At 56.9% G+C, this 19,633-nt stretch overlaps 1 protein-coding gene across 1 annotated transcript in view; it reads right to left on the reverse strand.

The window, feature by feature from the left end:
• Positions 1–19,633, reverse strand: part of LOC144740941 (uncharacterized) — a 50,439-nt gene that overhangs the window by 29,330 nt on the left and 1,476 nt on the right. The window contains exons 2-5 of the mRNA XM_078623626.1: positions 2,860–4,317; positions 2,601–2,693; positions 897–2,093; positions 73–134 (exon numbers count right to left, since the gene is read on the reverse strand). Coding sequence (XP_078479752.1) covers positions 73–134; positions 897–2,093; positions 2,601–2,693; positions 2,860–3,357 — 1,850 coding nt within the window. The 5' untranslated portion in view covers positions 3,358–4,317. The remainder of the gene's footprint in view (positions 1–72; positions 135–896; positions 2,094–2,600; positions 2,694–2,859; positions 4,318–19,633) is intronic.

Genomic DNA, 19,633 nt, shown 5'->3' on the forward strand with positions numbered 1-19,633 from the left:
TGAGTTGGTGAGTGGTTGGGTGGTGAGTGGTTGGGTTAGTGGTTGGGTGAGTGGTTGGGCGAGTGAGCTCACCGCTCCTTAAAGAGCTCACAGCGCAGCTTATGCCTGCGTCCATTCACGTGGCTCTCCCACGCCTGTGAGGGAGGAGAGGGAGGAGATGAGAGGGAGGGAGGGGAGGGAGAAGAGGGAGGGAGGAGAGGGAGGGAGGGGAGGGAGGAGAGGGAGGGAGGAGAGGGAGGGAAGAGAGGGTGGGAGAGTCACACTCACCACCCAGTGAGCCCATCGCACGGTTCACATCAGTGGCGAGCAACAGGGCAAAGAAATCAGGTCGTCGCGGGGGTCGTCGCGGGAGTCGATTAGAGGTCGCACCACGAGGGAGCGGTGGACGGGTGGTGTCAGTTGCCACGGTGACCGTGACCGGCTCTTCCCCGGTGCTGCCGTTAATCTACCGGCACCGGCCCGGACTCCCCCCCCCCCACCACCACAACCACCACCACCACCACCGTACCCCTCCCGGCGTCCCCCGCGACAAAACCGCCTTGACCTCCTCCCTTCCTAGGGTTGACTTGGCCTCAGAGCCCGGCGATTGCCAGCCACACCGCCCCCAACCCTCTCCCCTCGCGCCTTTGCCGGCCTTGGGGGGGGTTCGGTGGGGGGGGGGGGGGGGGCAGGTCGGTGGGGGGTCATCTTTGTCTTTGCCATCGGTCCAGTGACCGTGCCCCCACGCGCCGTGTGCAGTGCGGTGAGGCGCGGCGCGTCCGTACGTCCGTCGCGTTCCACCTTGGGTCCGGTACGGACCCTTGTACTACTACCGCCACCCGCCGCCACCGCCACCACCCCTAGCCCATACCCCTCCCCCCACCCTTCCCCCGCCACCCGCCACCCGTCCCGCTCACCTTAAGTCCGGTGCAGCGCATGAAGCACAGGTGGCAGTGGAGGGGATCTTTGGAAATGTAGCGTCCGTAGAAGTTCTCCAGCTCCTTCTCGAGGGCCCTGTCGCGCCGCAGGAAGCTGTGGGGCGGCTCCTGCGCAAGGCGGCTCGCCAAGTGGGCAGGCAGCAGCAGCGTCGGCGTGCCGCTCACGTTGACGCCCTTGCTGCTGCTTCTGGCGCCGCCGCCGCCGCCGCCGCCTCTCTTGATCGCTTCGCTGCTGCTCTTGTTGCCGCCGATGGTTCTGCTGCCATCGCCGTTCTTGCCGCTGCCCCCGCTTCGACTGCCCTGGGCGCTCTTGCCGCCGCCGCCGCTGCTGCCCTCGCCGCTTTTGCCTCTGCTGCCGCTGCCTCCCTCGCCGCTTCGGCTGCTCTCGCCGTTCTTGCCGCCGCCGCTTTTGCCGCTACCCTCGCGGCTCCTGCCGCCGCCCTCGCCACTTTTGCCGCTACGCTCGCAGCTTTTGCCGCGACCCTCGCCGCTTTTGCCGCTACGATCGCCGCTTCTGCCGCGACCCTCGCCGCTTTTGCCGCGACCCTCGCCGCTTTTGCCGCTACGCTCGCAGCTTTTGCCGCGACCCTCGCCGCTTTTGCCGCTTCCCTCGCAGCTTTTGCCGCTACGATCGCCGCTTCTGCCGCGACCCTCGCCGCTTTTGCCGCTACGATCGCTGCTTTTGCCGCGACCCTCGCCGCTTCTGCCGCTGCCCTCGCAGCTTTTGCCGCTACGATCGCTGCTTTTGCCGCGACCCTCGCCGCTTTTGCCGCTGCCCTCGCCACTTTTGCCGCTGCCCTCGCCGCTTCTGCCGCCGCCCTCGCCGCTTCTGCCGCCACCCTCGCCGCTTCTGCCGCGACCCTCGCCGCTTTTGCCGCTAACCTCGCCGCTTCTGCCGCGACCCTCGCCGCTTTTGCCGCTAACCTCGCCGCTTCTGCCGCCAACCTCGCCGCTTCTGCCGCCACCCTCGCCGCTTTTACCGCCACCCTCGCCGCTTTTACCGCCACCCCTCGCCGCTTCTGCCGCGACCCTCGCCGCTTCTGCCGCTAACCTCGCCGCTTTTGCCGCGACCCTCGCCGCTTTTGCCGCTAACCTCGCCGCTTTTACTGCCGCCGCCGCTTCTGCCGCTGCTGCCGCCTCCGTCGCCGCTTCTACCGCTGCTGCCCGCCTCTGCCGCTACCCTCGCCGATCCTGCCGCCGCTCTTGGCAGTGCCGCTCTCGCCGCTTCTGCCGCTGCCGCTTCCGACGCTTCTGCTGCTGCTGCCGCCGCCCGCCCTCGCTGCTTCTGCCGCCGCCTTGGCCGCTCCTGGTTGCGCCGCCGCCGCCAAGATCCGGCCTCTTCTCCACGCTCGACGCCTGCTGCTGCTGCTGCTGCTGCTGGCGCTGCTGCTGGCTCTTGCTTGCCACGCCACTGCTCGAACGCTGCTGCTGCTGCTGCCGCTGGAACTGCTGCGGCGGCGGCGGCGACGGCGGATGCTTGAACTCGGCTCTCTCCGTGTAGGCCCCGACGTAGCCGTCCCGCGCAGGCCCTCGCCAGCCCGACAACGCGTCTCCGCCGTCCAGGCGGACAGGGTACGGCGGCGGCGGCAGCGCCCGCCGCTGCAGCTGCGGCCGCCGCTGCTGCTGCTGCTGCTGCGCCGGCTGCTGCTGCTGCTGCTGCTGCTGCTCCCGAAGCCACTCGGCCTCGCGCGTCTCCCTGTAGCCACCGCCGTCGTTGCCACCGTCGCCGGAATACGGCGGATGGGGCTGCGGGCATTGGGGCGGCCGCACGGACGGCTGGGGTGGCAAATGACGCAACGGGGGCGTCGCCCGTATCCCCGGGCTGGCGGCGGCGGCGGCGCCGCCGCGCCCGTGCCCGTAATCCACCACGTGCAACGCCAACTGTCCCCCCTTCTGGACATCGCCCGCCTGCGTCCGCCGCAGCACCTCGGCCGCCGTGAACGTTGCAAGCGGCCGGAGCGACGGCGCCCCCCCCTTCCTTCCGCGCGACTGGCGCAGAGCGCCCAGCGGTAGTAGCGGTGGCGGCGGCGGTGGCGCGCTGCTGCTGCTGCTGCTGCTGCCGCCTGCGCACGTAGACCTCCCCGAGCAGGCGAGGCAGGTTCTCGGGCGTCAGCTGCTCGGACGGGTAGCGGCTCAGCTCCGTGAGGTCGTCGGGTGAGAGCCCGAATGCCGTGAGCACCTCGGAGGCGTTGGACGTGTTCGCGGCCGCGAGGGGCGGTCGTCGCAGAGGAGAGGGGGGGGCGGCAGCGGCTTCAACGGGGCGGCCGTCACGGCATCCCTGTACGGCCGCGCCGGGGGCCGCGTAGTGGAATGTCGCCTGCTGCTGCTGTTGCTGCTGTTGCTGCAGCAACGCGAAACGAGAGTCCAGCGGGCCGCCGGCAGTGGGGGATGACCCCCCACCGCCGCCCCGGGGGAACTGCTCCTCCCCGTAGCGGTGCATTGGCCCACCAACACCGCCGCTACCGGAGGGGGGTGGGGAGGCAAACCGGCGAGGGATGGAGTTGCGCCGACCGGAGTTGAGCCGCTCGCTGCGTTGAGGTTCGAGAGGGTCGGGTGGCGGTATTATAGGACTGTCCGTAAAGGATTGGGAACCGAGGCGGACAAGGTTTGGTTTTATTGGATGCGGTTACCGCTCTGTCGTCCTGCCCGGCCTCCCTTCCGCCTTCCTCCGCCGCTGCCAAAAGGGGAATGCCGTCGAGGAAGATCGGTGGGGGAGTCCAGTCGGGGCTCGGACTCAAGTTCCCCCCCTCCTGCTCCCGGGGTGACCGGGTTTCCGAGCGATGGAGATATCTCCCGCAAAGGTGAGGTAGTGGTGGGGGTGGTGGTGGTGGTAGTGGGGGGTAACCGGTAAAAAATCCAAGGAGGGAGTTTCCCGCAAACGACGGCACCAGGCGTCGATGGGTGTGGGGGGGGGGGGGGTGGCGCTTGGGGGAGTTTTCTTTGTGTTCGTTCCAATTCAAAATCGGACTAAAAAAGAATTACATCCAAGATGGAGGGAAATCTTCAATGAAGCCGATCCCGGAAACGGTCACTTCTCCGGAGGACGGTCGCCGGTGAAGTCCCCCCCCCCGCCTCCCCTCTCCCCTACCTCTCCAACGCACCAGAGGCCTCCGCAGATGGGCGGTGCGGTGGCAGTGGGAGGGAGGTGGGGAGAGCCCACTGGGCTCTCCGCAACTCTTCTGGGTAATCCCACGACGATTTTGCCCGCTGTTGTCTCCTCCTCTTCCGATGTGTTAAAGGGGTCAGGGTTTAACGATCTTGAGTGAAGAAGGGGGGCGAGGGGGGTGTGATGGCGGGCGGGGGGGGGGGGGGCGTTGGTAGGAGGGGGGAGCTGTTTTTTTGTTTGCTCAAGGAGGAGTCTCTGTTGCTCGCTCTCTCCCCACTCGGTCTGTCCCCCACACTGCAAACAGACAACAGGCAGGTTTGAGAGAGGCAGGTTTGATGTGTCACAGACGCAGCAAGGAGGACCCCCAGCCCCTTCCTCTTCAAGCCCCTCCCCTTCCTGTTTAAGCCATACCCCTTCGTCGCTAGTCTCCACCCATTCCTCTTTAGGCCCCTCCCCTTCCTGTTTAGGCCCCGCCCCTTCCTGTTTAGGCCCAGCCCTTCCTCTGTAGGCCCCGCCCCTTCCTCTTTAGGCCCCGACCCTTCCTCTTTAGGCCCCGCCCCTTCCTCTTCAGGCCACATCCCTTCCTCTTTAGGCCACGCCCCTTTCTCTTCAGGCCACACCCCTTCCTCTTTAGGCCACACCCCTCATCTTTAGACCACACCCCTTCCTCTTTAGGCCCCTCTTCTTCCTGTTTAGGCCCCTCCCTTTCCTCTTTAAGCCACACCCCTTCCTCTTTAAGCCCCGCCCCTCCCCTCTAGGCCACTACCCCTTCATATTTAGGCCCCGTTGGTCGCGGTTATGGGTGGGGGGGGGGAAGACGTTGGGGGGGGGGGGTGTCTCAGTTAAGAGAGGGGGGGGGGCAGCGGCGGCTGCTGCTGCTGCTGAAGGGACGTTGTTGGGGGCTGGCTGTCGCACTTCCCTGCCCAACAAACTCCAGGGGTCAAGCGGGTGAGGTCACCTGGCCTGCACAGGGGTGGGTGGGTGGGTGGTGGGATGGTGGGGGGTTTGGCCAGATCCTCAAGAATTCCGCCCAGGAGTTTACGGACTCGAGCGTCGGCATCGGATGCCTCGGCTTGACTGTGACTCGGAACCGGTAGTCCACCTTCGCAGCCTTGACAGCGTCTCGGAGACATCCCCGCTCGTGGTGGAGCGAGTGATTGCAGGAGTGAGCTAGTGCAGGAGTGAGCGAGTGCAGGAGTGAGCGAGCGAGTGCTGGAGTGAGTGCAGGTGTGAGCGAGTCAGTGGAGGAGTGAACGAGTGCAGGAGTGAGCGAGTCAGTGGAGGAATGAGCGAGCGAGTGTTGGAGTGAGTGCAGGAGTGAGAAAGTGAGCGAGTCAGCGGAGTGAGCGAGCGAGTGCTGGAGTGAGTGCAGGAGTGAGTGAGTGCAGGAGTGAGCGAGTCAGTGGAGTGAGCGAAGTGAGCGAGTCAGTGGAGTGAGCGAGCGAGTGCTGGAGTGAGTGCAGGAGTGAGTGAGTCAGTGGAGTGAGCGAGTGTGAGCGAGTCAGTGGAGTGAGCGAGCGAGTGCTGGAGTGAGTGCAGGAGTGAGCGAGTCAGTGGAGTGAGCGAGTGAGCGAGTCAGTGGAGTGAGCGAGCGAGTGCTGGAGTGAGTGCAGGAGTGAGTGAGTGCAGGAGTGAGCGAGTCAGTGGAGTGAGCGAGTGAGCGAGTCAGTGGAGTGAGCGAGCGAGTGCTGGAGTGAGTGCAGGAGTGAGTGAGTGCAGGAGTGAGCGAGTCAGTGGAGTGAGCGAGTGAGCGAGTCAGTGGAGTGAGCGAGCGAGTGCTGGAGTGAGTGCAGGAGTGAGTGAGTGCAGGAGTGAGCGAGTCAGTGGAGTGAGCGAGTGAGCGAGTCAGTGGAGTGAGCGAGCGAGTGCTGGAGTGAGTGCAGGAGTGAGTGAGTGCAGGAGTGAGCGAGTCAGTGGAGTGAGCGAGTGAGCGAGTCAGTGGAGTGAGCGAGCGAGTGCTGGAGTGAGTGCAGAAGTGAGTGAGTGCAGGAGTGAGTGAGTGCAGGAGTGAGCGAGTGAGCGAGTCAGTGGAGTGAGCGAGCGAGTGCTGGAGTGAGTGCAGGAGTGAGTGAGTGCAGGAGTGAGCGAGTGAGCGAGTCAGTGGAGTGAGCGAGCGAGTGCTGGAGTGAGTGCAGGAGTGAGCGAGTCAGTGGAGTGAGCGAGTGAGCGAGTCAGTGGAGTGAGCGAGCGAGTGCTGGAGTGAGTGCAGGAGTGAGTGAGTGCAGGAGTGAGCGAGTCAGTGGAGTGAGCGAGTGAGCGAGTCAGTGGAGTGAGCGAGCGAGTGCTGGAGTGAGTGCAGGAGTGAGTGAGTGCAGGAGTGAGCGAGTCAGTGGAGTGAGCGAGTGAGCGAGTCAGTGGAGTGAGCGAGCGAGTGCTGGAGTGAGTGCAGGAGTGAGTGAGTGCAGGAGTGAGCGAGTCAGTGGAGTGAGCGAGTGAGCGAGTCAGTGGAGTGAGCGAGCGAGTGCTGGAGTGAGTGCAGGAGTGAGTGAGTGCAGGAGTGAGCGAGTCAGTGGAGTGAGCGAGTGAGCGAGTCAGTGGAGTGAGCGAGCGAGAGCTGGAGTGAGTGCAGGAGTGAGTGAGTGCAGGAGTGAGTGAGTGCAGGAGTGAGCGAGTGAGCGAGTCAGTGGAGTGAGCGAGCGAGTGCTGGAGTGAGTGCAGGAGTGAGTGAGTGCAGGAGTGAGCGAGTGAGCGAGTCAGTGGAGTGAGCGAGCGAGTGCTGGAGTGAGTGCAGGAGTGAGCGAGCGAGTGCTGGAGTGAGTGCAGGAGTGAGCGAGTCAGTGGAGTGAGCGAGTCAGTGGAGTGAGCGAGCGAGTGCTGGAGTGAGTGCAGGAGTGAGCGAGCGAGTGCTGGAGTGAGTGCAGGTGTGAGCGAGTCAGTGGAGTGAGCGAGTCAGCGGAGTGAGCGAGCGAGTGCTGGAGTGAGTGCAGGAGTGAGTGAGTGCAGGAGTGAGCGAGTCAGTGGAGTGAGCGAGTGAGCGAGTCAGTGGAGTGAGCGAGCGAGTGCTGGAGTGAGTGCAGGAGTGAGTGAGTCAGTGGAGTGAGCGAGTGAGCGAGTCAGTGGAGTGAGCGAGCGAGTGCATGAGTGAGTAAAGGAGTGAGAAAGTGAGCGAGTCAGTGTAGGAGTGAGTGCAGGAGTGAGTGAGTGAGCGAGTGAGCGGAGGAGTGAGCGAGCGAGTGCTGGAGTGAGTGCAGGAGTGAGCGAGTCAGTAGAGGAGTGAACGAGTGCAGAAGTGAGTGAGTGCAGGAGTGAGCGAGTGAGCGAGTCAGTGGATGAGTTAGCGAGCGAGTGCTGGAGTGAGTGCAGGAGTGAGTGTATGAGTGAGTGCAGGAGTGACTGAGTGAGCGAGTCAGTGCAGGAATGAGCGAGTGAAGGGGTGAGCGACCAATGCGATGCGGGGCTATCAACCATTTGAACGCCACACACAAACCCACCCCCCCGCCCCCCCGCCCCCGCTCAACGCGTGGGGCGGTGCTTTCACCGTCACGCGGACTGTGCGGCGTCAAGAGCGCGAGTCCGCTGAGCGGGTCCGTCGACGGACTACTTTCACGAGCCCCGCGTGCTCCGGAGTGCGGAGTGATACGTGGAACGCGGCGGCGTGCCCGCCCATCTCATCGTCGCCCAAGCATTACTTCGCGAAATGCGGCTGCCGCGTTTTAAACGAGGGACTTGCCGTCAAGTAGCACCAGATTCGGGGGTAAAGTGCCGCTCGAGATAGGGGCCCACGATGGCCGACACCGCAACAGCCAAGTGCGAGAGTTGCCGCCTTTGTCTGCACCAAGTTGGCGATGTTTCACTGCAACCCGGTGATCATTTGTGGCCCGAGTCGACCAATGGGAAGGCCCAGGAACGGGTTCAGATGATTATCGTGGCAACGGCGGTGGCCGCGAGCGGGAATCGAACTCGGGGGGGGGCGTCTCTTGTCGGGTTCGTTGCGTGGCGGAGCCCTGACCGCTACGCAGAACCAGAATCCGTGTTTAGACAGGAGGAGGAGGAAAAGATTAATACGATGAACTACGAAGCTGGGGAGGGGGGGGGCGGAGTCAGCAATTCAACAACAAGAAGAAGAAGCAGTACAAAGCGAACGACGGGAGAGCGCAGAAGAGAGAAAGGTGTGTGGGGGGGGGGGGGGGGGTCTTGCAAGTCACTGCGGTAATTAAAGAAAAACACGTCGCCGCTAATTTGCACAGGTACACGTGGATTCCCGCCGATTTGTCGACACCAAAAGGCAAGCTTGGGGCGGCGCAGGCCGTGAACGCACCTTTACATCAGACGCACCTTAACAACTCTTGGAACCTCCGAGTTAAACGAGTCTACACAACAAAGGCTCATTCCTGGCAGCGTGCTTCAGCCGCACCACCTCTACATAACAAAAGGCTCAGTCCCATTTGCACGCAACTTTACAGCAGCCGCACTTTAACAACTCTTGGAACCTCCGAGTTCAACCAGTCTACACAACAAAGGCTCATTCCTAGCAGCGTGCTTCAGCCGCACCACCTCTACATAACAAAAGGCTCAGTCCCATTTGCACGCAACTTTACAGCAGCCGCATCTTAACAACTCTTGGAACCTCCGAGTTCAACGAGTCTACACAACAACGGCTCATTCCTAGCAGCGTGCTTCAGCCGCACCACCTCTACATAACAAAAGGCTCAGTCCCATTTGCACGCAACTTTACAGCAGCCGCACCTTAACAACTCTTGGAACCTCCGAGTTCAACCAGTCTACACAGCAAAGGCTCATTCCTGGCAGCGTGCTTCAGCCGCACCACCTCTACATAACAAAAGGCTCAGTCCCATTTGCACGCAACTTTACAGCAGCCGCACTTTAACAACTCTTGGAACCTCCGAGTTCAACCAGTCTACACAGCAAAGGCTCATTCCTAACAGCGTGCTTCAGCCGCACCGAACCTCACAATAATAATATCCAGGTGCCTACCTTGGCTCCTCCCACCCTCAACCAGTATATATACAAGGACTGTTTCCTTGGAATTTCTCTTTACTTGATACAGCAATCGTGCTGTGACGGTTCCACCTGAAGACGGAGGCTTGTGTTGCCTCCGAAACGTCGTGATTTTTATTTTATTTGTAATTCTACTTTTATTAATTTTAATTTTTTACCTACGCGACTTTACCGAAAAAACCTAAGAATATGAATCCTTGCAGTCACGAAAGCTTCAAATCTAGAATTAACGTTCAACTGCTTTCGCACCGCACGTGGCCAGAACCATGCTCATCGAAGGACAACAAACTGAACCACAACAACCACCGGTTCTGTAAACAAAACGAGTTTGTCAATCTCGATGAGGAACTAAAAGCACGCAGCCCCAGTGGCTTCCTAATATCGGACGGGAAGAGCGTTCCAGACGGCCGCAGACGCACAAAACGACGGCAGAAACCCAGACAACACACAGTCCCTCGCGTTACCGCTACCCCCCCCCCCCCCAAGACAAAGCTCCCCCCGTGTAGCCTTAACAGACTGTAGGGGCAAGTGCTGTTAGCGAGCACCTATGAAGGCCGGCACGGCACACGAGGGGGTGGGTGGCCAGCACCACGCCCGACCGCCTTTGTCTCCCCAGTGGCGATGTTTACACACTGCACCAGGTACTCATTTGAGGCCGAGTCGACCTAGGGGAGGCCCAGGACCGGTTCAGATAATCGTCACTGCGTGTGTTGGCCGTGAGCGGGAATCGAACTCGGGTGGGCCGGGTTCGTAGCGCAGCATAGCGCTACCCACTACACCACCGCTCCCCACTCTCTCACACACACACACACACAAAGACAAAGATCCCCCATATAGCCTTAACAGACTGTAGGGGCAAGTGCTGTTAGCAAGCACCTATGAAGGCCGGAACGGCACACGAGGGGGTGGGTGGCCAGCACCACGCCTGACCGCCTTTGTCTCCCCAGTGGCGATGTTTACACACCGCACCAGGTACTCATTTGAGGCCGAGTCGACCTAGGGGAGGCCCAGGACCGGTTCAGATAATCGTCACTGATGTTGGCCGTGAGCGGGAATCGAACCCGGGTCGCCGGGTTCGTAGCGCAGCATAGTGCTAACCACTACACCCACCGCTCCCCCCCACACAACAACCGCCATTTGCCACTAAGTGGCGGTGACATCACCACGATGCTTGTGCCAGGCTATGTGCACCTTGAGGCCCCCCCCCCCCCCACACAGATACACACAGACAGACGCAGTGTACGGTGGGAGGGGAAGGCACGTTAGGCCCCTCGCACGAGGCACGGGCTGTCGTCCCCCGTGTGTCGTCCCGTCTTAACGTGGACCCCACCAACACGAAACAACGCTCACTCAGCCAGCGCCTCCTATCCTCTCGTCTCGTTTGGCTCTTTTGTTTTGCTTTTGACACACGTTTGGACAGTCGCCTTCGCTCACTTAGCTTCGGCTCCGCACTCAACTCCTTAATCGGTGCCCTACCTGATGACAGACCAATTCAGATCTTATTGGTCACCCCCGTGCCCCTTATTTCATTCTGTACACTACGCTATACACGATACACTACGCTATACACTACGCTATACACTACTATACACTACTATACACTACGCTATACACTACGCTATACACTACGCTATACACTACGCTATACACTATACACAACACTACACCATACACTACACTACACACTACACTACACACTACGCTATACACTACGCTATACACTACGCTATACACTACTATACACTACGCTATACACTACGCTATACACTACGCTATACACTACGCTATACACTACTATATACGCTATACACAACACTACACCATACACTACACTATACACTACACACTACACTACACTATACACTACACTACACACTACACTATACACTACGCTATACACTACTATACACTACTATACACTACGCTATACACTACGCTATACACTACGCTATACACTACTATACACTACTATACACTACGCTATGCACTACTATACACTACTATATACTCTATACACTATACTATATACTAATATACACTACTATACATGACACTATACGCTACTATACACTAACGCTATACACTACTGCACACTACGCTATACACTCCACTATACAAGACCATACACTACACTACTATACACTACACTACCATACACTACACTACCATACACTACACTATATGCTACACTACTACATGCCTGTCAACACCCTTATCAGCGCCCTACCTTATGACAGACCAATGCAGGCCCCGTACTGGTCACCCCCATTCATCGTACCAAGTCCCATCATCACAAGGCAGAAACACAACACTAATGGACACACAAAAGACGATGTTTGCCTTGTTCCTCGCATTGAATTCGCTGCACGCCACAGCGCCGGGGGCCTTCATAGACGCTGCTGCTGCTACTCGCTACGAACAGCACTTGCCCCTACAGCCTGTTAGAGGCTACACGGGGGATCTTTGCATTTGTGAGTGGGAGAGTAGCTGAGGTGAGTGCGTGAGTGGGTGGGTGAGCGGGTGGGTGAGCGTGTGAGTGAGCGAGTGGCTGAGTGAGTAGCTGAGTGAGTGTGAGAGTGAGTCGCTGAGTGAGTGTTTGAGTGAGTGGGTGGGTGAGTAGGTGGGTGGGTGTGAGTGTGTCTGTGTGAGTGAGTGAGCGAGTGGCTGAGTGAGTAGCTGAGTGAGTGTGAGTCGCTGAGTGAGTGTTTGAGTGAGTGGGTGGGTGAGTAGGTGGGTGGGTGTGAGTGTGTCTGTGTGAGTGAGTGAGTGGCTGAGTAAGTGGCTGAGTGAATGAGTGAGTGAGTAGGTGTGAGTGTGTCTGTGTGTGACACTGGGGAGACAAAGGCGGCCGGGCGTGGTGGTGCTGGCCACCCACCCCCTCTGTGTGTAGCCACAGTGCCGGTAGCCATCATAGGCGCTGCTGCTACTACTCGCTACTAACAGCACTTGCCCCTACAGTCTGTTAGAGGCTACACGGGGGATTCTTTGCATTTGTGAGTGGGTGGGTGAGCGTGTGAGTGAGCGAGTGGCTGAGTGAGAGGCTGAGTGAGAGGCTGAGTGAGTGTGAGTCACTGGGTGAGTGTTTGAGTGAGTGAGTGGGTGAGTAGGGGTGAGTAGGTGAGTAGGTGTGAGTGTGTCTGTGTGAGACACTGGGGGAGACAAAGGCGGCCGGGCGTGGTGGTGCTGGCCACCCACCCCCTCTGTGTGTAGCCACAGTGCCGGTAGCCTTCATAGACGCTGCTGCTGCTGCTACTAACAGCACTTGCCCCTACAGTCTGTTAGAGGCTACACGGGGGATTCGTTGCATTTGTGAGTGGGTGGGTGAGCGTGTGAGTGAGCGAGTGGCTGAGTGAGAGGCTGAGTGTGAGTCACTGGGTGAGTGTTTGAGTGAGTGAGTGGGTGAGTAGGTGAGTAGGTGTGAGTGTGTCTGTGTGTGACACTGGGGGAGACAAAGGCGGCCGGGCGTGGTGGTGCCGGCCACCCACCCCCTCTGTGTGTGTAGCCACAGTGCCGGTAGCCTTCATAGACGCTGCTGCTGCTGCTACTACTCGCTACTAACAGCACTTGCCCCTACAGTCTGTTAGAGGCTACACGGGGGATTCTTTGCATTTGTGAGTGGGTGGGTGAGCGTGTGAGTGAGCGAGTGGCTGAGTGAGAGGCTGAGTGTGAGTCACTGGGTGAGTGTTTGAGTGAGTGAGTGGGTGAGTAGGTGAGTAGGTGTGAGTGTGTCTGTGTGTGACACTGGGGGAGACAAAGGCGGCCGGGCGTGGTGGTGCCGGCCACCCACCCCCTCTGTGTGTGTAGCCACAGTGCCGGTAGCCTTCATAGACGCTGCTGCTGCTGCTACTACTCGCTACTAACAGCACTTGCCCCTACAGTCTGTTAGAGGCTACACGGGGGATCTTTGCATATCTGTAAGCGTTCCACACGGACCACATTTGGCCGCTTGCAATAACAAACGCTGACGACTTCCTCATCGGTGTCCGTCCTTCATTTCCCTGGACAGGGAATACAGGTTCAGCCGTACACGGGTTGACATCTACACGTCCTAGACACTGCAGACACTGAAAGTCTGTGTCCATAATCGAGGTGGGGGTTTTCTTTTTGTTGTTTGAAGTTGGATCACGTAAATAAACACAGGGTGATCATTGTTTTTTTTACCCTTCTATCTGGCAACAAAACTGACACCTTTTTTTTACAAGGAGTCATGTTTGCATAGACCACAATACCTGCAGTCATAATGCAAACAAAAAACACAACTCTGATAATGTATGTGCACTGTCCTTGAAGTTGATTGGTCCACACCCGAGACAGCTTTCCTTAGAGCCCAGTCTCACATGGTGTTGGACCAGATGACGCCAAAAGGCGCACAACTCAAAGACAATGCACCATCAGAGTGTGAGAGCTCTGGGTGAAGCATTTACACCATTGGAACCTCTCCTTTGCCAGTAGCAAAATATGATCATTGTTTTTTTTACCCTTCTATCTGGCAACAAAACTGACACCTTTTTTACAAGGAGTCATGTTTGCATAGACCACAATACCTGCAGTCATAATGCAAACAAAAAACACAACTCTGATAATGATATGCACTGTCCTTGAAGTTGATTGGTCCACACCCGAGACAGCTTTCCTTAGAGCCTAGTCTCACATGGTCCTTGAAGTTGATTGGTCCACACCCGAGAAGGTTTCCTTAGAGCCTAGTCTCACATGGTGTTGGACCAGATGACGCCAAAAGGCGCACAACTCAAAGACAATGCACCATCAGAGTGTGAGAGCTCGGAGTGAAGCATTTACACCATTGGAACCTCATTTGTGTTTGAAAAAGATGGACCCAATTTCAAAGCAGCATATTTCACGATGTCAAGACGTTACAAGTACACGAAAAGTGTTTAATGAGGTATCGAGTTTTGCTAAACATTCTATAAATGTGTAGTGACAGAGAAAGGTCACTACTGTGTCGGCCCGTACGAAGGCTGGGGGCCCCAAGGGGGTGCCTGGGGGGTCACGTGGTGGAGGGATCCGGATCCTCCCAGAGGTGGGGGAAGTGAGGCGTGTCCGGGGAAGGGAGGCGTGGCCTGAAGAGAGCCAGCCAAGCCAAACCAAATATAAGCGTGGTGTGAACGCAGAGCGAGGCTGCTGTTGTACTGTACTCCAAGGGGAAGACATCTTCGGTCGTCAAGTCCCGAGTCGTCGTCCTGGGCCAGGCAGGCCGTTGCCTGCCTGGTCCAGTCTGTGTCGTGTTCCAGAGTGTTAGTGAGTTGAGGAAGGTGGTCACCACCTCATGTAGAGTGTTATATTATTTACCGTTTAATAAATAGTGTTGCCTCCAAGTTGCGTGTGTGTGCACCTAATTCGGTCTTACTACAAATGCTCTACGTGCCCTCCACCCGCTGTACGGACAACATCGAGACGAGCGTTGAATTCGTCCCAAACGCCTCTCAAAGTGAGAGGCGTTTGGGACTCACTCGCTCACTCGCTCGCTCACTCACTCCGACACTCACTCACTCCGACACTCACTCCTACACTCACTCCTACACTCACTCGCTCACTCACTTCGACACTCACTCACTCCGAAACTCACTCACTCCGAAACTCACTCACTCCGACACTCACTCACTCGCTCACTCACTCACTCCGACACTCACTCACTCGCTCACTCGCTCACTCACTCCGACACTCACTCCTGTACTCACTCACTCCTACACTCACTCACTCACTCGCTCACTCACTTCGACACTCACTCACTCCGAAACTCACTCACTCCGAAACTCACTCACTCACTCGCTCACTCACTCACTCCGAAACTCACTCACTCGCTCACTTACTTCGACACTCACTCCGACACTCACTCACTCACTGGCTCACTCGCTCACTCACTTCGACACTCACTCACTCCGACACTCATTCACTCACTCCTACACTCATTCACTCACACCTACACTCACTCACTCACACCTACACTCACTCACTCACTCCTACACTTACTCACTCACTCCGACACTCACTCACTCACTTGCTCACTCACTCCGACACTCACTCACTCCGACACTCACTCACTCGCTCACTCCGACACTCACTCACTCCTACACTCACTCACTCACACCTACACTCACTCACTCACTCCTACACTTACTCACTCACTCCGACACTCACTCGCTCACTTGCTCACTCACTCCGACACTCACTCACTCCGACACTCACTCACTCGCTCACTCCGACACTCACTCACTCCTACACTCACTCACTCGCTCACTCCGACACTCACTCCTACACTCGCTCACTCACTCCGACACTCACTCACTCCGACACTCACTCACTCCTACACTCGCTCACTCACTCCTACACTCACTCGCTCACTTGCTCACTCACTCCGACACTCCGACACTCACTCACTCACTCCTACACTCACTCACTCACTCCTACACTCACTCACTCACTCCTACACTCACTCGCTCACTTGCTCACTCACTCCGACACTCACTCACTCCGACACTCACTCACTCCTACACTCATTCACTCGCTCACTCCGACGCTCACTCACTCCTACACTCGCTCACTCACTCCGACACTCACTCACTCCGACACTCACTCACTCCGAAACTCACTCACTCCGAAACTCACTCACTCGCTCACTCACTTCGACACTCACTCGCTCACTCACTCACTCCTGCACTCACTCCTATTATTTAGTTTATTTTCTTTCTACGTGACTTTACCGAAAGGACCAAAGATTAATCTCCATCTGTTACTGCTGTGTGGGAATCGAACGATTGCCAGGATGTTGTGTGATCGGTAAAATTATTCAAAGCGCACCAGCAACCACCATCATCATCACCATCATCATCACAACCACCATCATCATCACAACCACCAACATCATCATCATCATGCCATCATCATTACAACCCCACCATCACCAGCAACCATCATCAAAACCCCACCACCATCATCACCATCACCACCACCATCACAACACCATCATCACCACCACAATCACTATCACAACCCCACCACCACCATCACCAGCAACCATCATCATAACCCCACCATCATCATCACCATCACCACCACCATCATCATCACAACCCCAACACCATCATCACCACCCCACCACCACCATCATCACCATCACCACAATTATCATCAGCATCATCACCACCACCACCACCAACCATCATCACAACCCCACCACCACGATCATCACCATCACCACGCAAATGAAAAGATTTCCGAGATTTCCCGAGGGGAAAAGAAAATGACAGCAGCCACGGACATTTTCGATGATGATTAACCTTCGTCTTTGGTTCTTTCGGTAAAGTCACGGAGGTAGAAAAATAACAGATCACGACGTTTCGATCGCAAAAAAGCAACCGTCGTCAGGTGACGGCTGCTTGTGTGTGTGTTTGTATGTGTGTGTGTGTCTGTGTGTGTGTGTCTGTGTTTGTTTGTGTGTGTGTTTGTGTGTGTGTCTGTGTCTGTGTGTGTGCCTGTGTCTGTGTGTGTGTTTGTGTGTGTGTGTCTGTGTGTGTGTGTATCTGTGTGTGTGTCTGTGTATGTTTGTGTCTGTGTGTGTCTGTGTGTGTGTCTGTGTGTGTGTCTGTGTATGTTTGTGTGTGTGTCTGTGTGTGTCTGTGTGTGTGTCTGTGTGTGCGTCTGTGTGTGTGTCTGTGTGTGTGTCTGTGTGTGTGTCTGTGTGTGTGTCTGTGTGTGTGTCTGTATGTGTGTGCTTGTGTTTGTCTGTGTGTGTTTGTCTGTGTGTGCTTGTGTGTGTGTCTGTGTGTGTGTATCTGTGTTTGTTTGTGTGTTTGTGTCTGTGTGTGTCTGTGTGTGTGTGTGTGTGTCTGTGTGTGTGTGTGTTTGTGTGTGTGTCTGTGTGTGTCTGTGTGTGTGTCTGTATGTGTGTGCTTGTGTGTGTGTTTGTCTGTGTGTGCTTGTCTGTGTGTGCTTGTGTGTGTCTGTGTGTGCGCACGTGTGTGTGTGTGTGCCTGTGTGTTTGTGTGTGTCTGTGTGTGTTTGTGTGTGTCTGTGTGTGTGTGTCTGTATGTGTCTGTGTGTCTGTGTGTGTGTGTGCGTGTGTGTCTGTATGTGTGTCTGTATGTGTGTGTCAGTATGTGTGTGCTTGTGTGTGTGTTTGTCTGTGTGTGCTTGTGTGTGTGTGTGTCTGTGTGTTTGTCTGTGTGTGCGCACGTGTGTGTGTGTGCCTGTGTGTGTTTGTGTGTGTCTGTGTGTGTCTGTGTGTGTTTGTGTGTGTGTGTCTGTGTGTGTCTGTATGTGTCTGTGTGTCTGTGTCTGTGTGTGTGTCTGTGTGTGTGTCTGTATGTGTCTGTGTGTCTGTGTGTCTGTGTCTGTGTGTGTGCGTGTGTGTCTGTGTGTGTGTCTGTATGTGTGTGTCAGTATGTGTGTGTCTGTGTGTATGTTTGTGTGTGTGTTTGTGTGTGTTTGTGTGTGTTTGTGCATATGGCGGTACCCCGGGGTAACGTAGACCCCTCCCCCCGGAGTAACGTAGACCCCCCCCCCCGGGGTAACCTAGACCCCCCCCCCCGGGGTAACCTAGACCCCCCCCCCGGGGTAACGTAGACCCCCCCCAGGGTAACATAGAACCCCCCCCGGGGTAACATAGACCCCTCCCCCTGGGGTAACGTAGACCCCTCCCCCCCGGGGTAACGTAGACCCCCCCCCCCCGGGGTAAACGTAGACCCCTCCCCCCCCCGGGGTAACGTAGACCCTCCCCCCGGGGTAACGTAGACCCCCCCCAGGTTAACATAGACCCCCACCCCCCGGGGTAACGTAGAACCCCCCCGGGGTAACGTAGACCCTCCCCCCGGGGTAACGTAGACCCCTCTCCCGGGGTAACGTAGACCCCCCCTCCCCCCGGGGTAACGTAGAACCCCTCCCCCCCGGGGTAACGTAGAACCCCCCGGGATAACGTAGACCCCCTCCCCCCGGGGTAACGTAGAACCCCTCCCCCCCGGGGTAACGTAGACCCTCCCCCCGGGGTAACGTAGACCCCTCCCCCCCGGGGTAACGTAGAACCCCCCGGGGTAACGTAGACCCCCTCCCCCCGGGGTAACGTAGAACCCCTCCCCCCCGGGGTAACGTAGAACCCCCCGGGGGTAACGTAGACCCCCTCCCCCCCGGGGTAACGTAGAACCCCTCCCCCCCGGGGTAACGTAGACCCTCCCCCCGGGGGTAACGTAGACCCCTCCCCCCGGGGTAACGTAGACCCCTCCCCCCCCCCCGGGGTAACGTAGAACCCTCCCCCCCCGGGGTAACGTAGACCCTCCCCCCGGGGTAACGTAGACCCTCCCCCCCCCCGGGGTAACGTAGACCCTCCCCCCGGGGTAACGTAGAACCCCTCCCCCCCGGGGTAACGTAGACCCTCCCCCCGGGGTAACGTAGACCCCTCCCCCCGGGGTAACGTAGACCCCTCCCCCCCCCCGGGGTAACGTAGAACCCTCCCCCCCCCGGGGTAACGTAGACCCTCCCCCCGGGGTAACTTAGACCCTCCCCCCCCCGGGGTAACGTAGACCCTCCCCCCGGGGTAACGTAGAACCCCTCCCCCCCGGGGTAACGTAGACCCTCCCCCCGGGGTAACGTAGAACCCCTCCCCCCCGGGGTAACGTAGACCCTCCCCCCGGGGTAACGTAGACCCCTCCCCCCGGGGTAACGTAGACCCTCCACCCGGGGTAACATAGACCCCACCCCTCCGGGGTAACGTAGACCTCCCCCCGGGGTAACGTAGACCCCTCCCCTGGGGTAACGTAGACCCCCCTCCCCCCGGGGTAACGTAGACCCCTCCCCCCCGGGGTAACGTACGGGGAAGAGTGGGGTGGGGGTCAAGTTTTGACAGATTTTTTTGTGTAAATACGAAATGGATGACCCCTAAAAGTACACCCCTGGGGAAAAAAATGTATAAAGTGTCCCAGAAATAAAATATTTAGTTGCCTCAAATATAACATGTTTAATTGCCTCATTTCATCAAAAATAACATGTTTAATTTCCTTAGAAATAAAACATTTGCCTCAGAAATAACATATTTAATTGCCTCAGATATAAAATATTTAATTGCCTCAGAAATAACATGTTTAATTGCCTCATTTCATCATAAATAACATGTTTAATTTCCTTAGAAATAAAACATTTGCCTCAGAAATAACATGTTTAATTGCCTCAGAAATAACATGTTTAATTGCCTCAGAAATAACATGTTTAATTGCCTCAGAAATACATTTGTCTCAGAAATAACATTGAATTGCCTCAGAAATAACATGTTTAATTGCCTCAGAAATGACATATTTAATTGCCTCAGAAATAAAATATGTAATTGCCTCAGAAATTACATATTTAATTGCCTTAGAAATACAACATTTGCCTCAGAAATAACATATGTAAGTGCCTCAGAAATAACATATTTAATTGCCTTAGAAATAACATGTTTAATTGCCTCAGAAATTACATATTTAATTGCCTCAGAAATAAAATATGTAATTGCCTCAGAAATAACATATTTAATTGCCTTAGAAATACAACATTTGCCTCAGAAATAACATATGTATGTGCCTCAGAAACAAAATGTTTCATTGCCTCAGAAATAACATTGAATTGCCTCAGAAATAAAATATGTAATTGGCTCAGAAATTACATATTT

Source organism: Lampetra planeri, unplaced genomic scaffold, assembly GCF_965212315.1.
Source record: "Lampetra planeri unplaced genomic scaffold, kcLamPlan1.2.h2 scaffold_353, whole genome shotgun sequence".
NCBI lineage: Eukaryota > Metazoa > Chordata > Hyperoartia > Petromyzontiformes > Petromyzontidae > Lampetra > Lampetra planeri.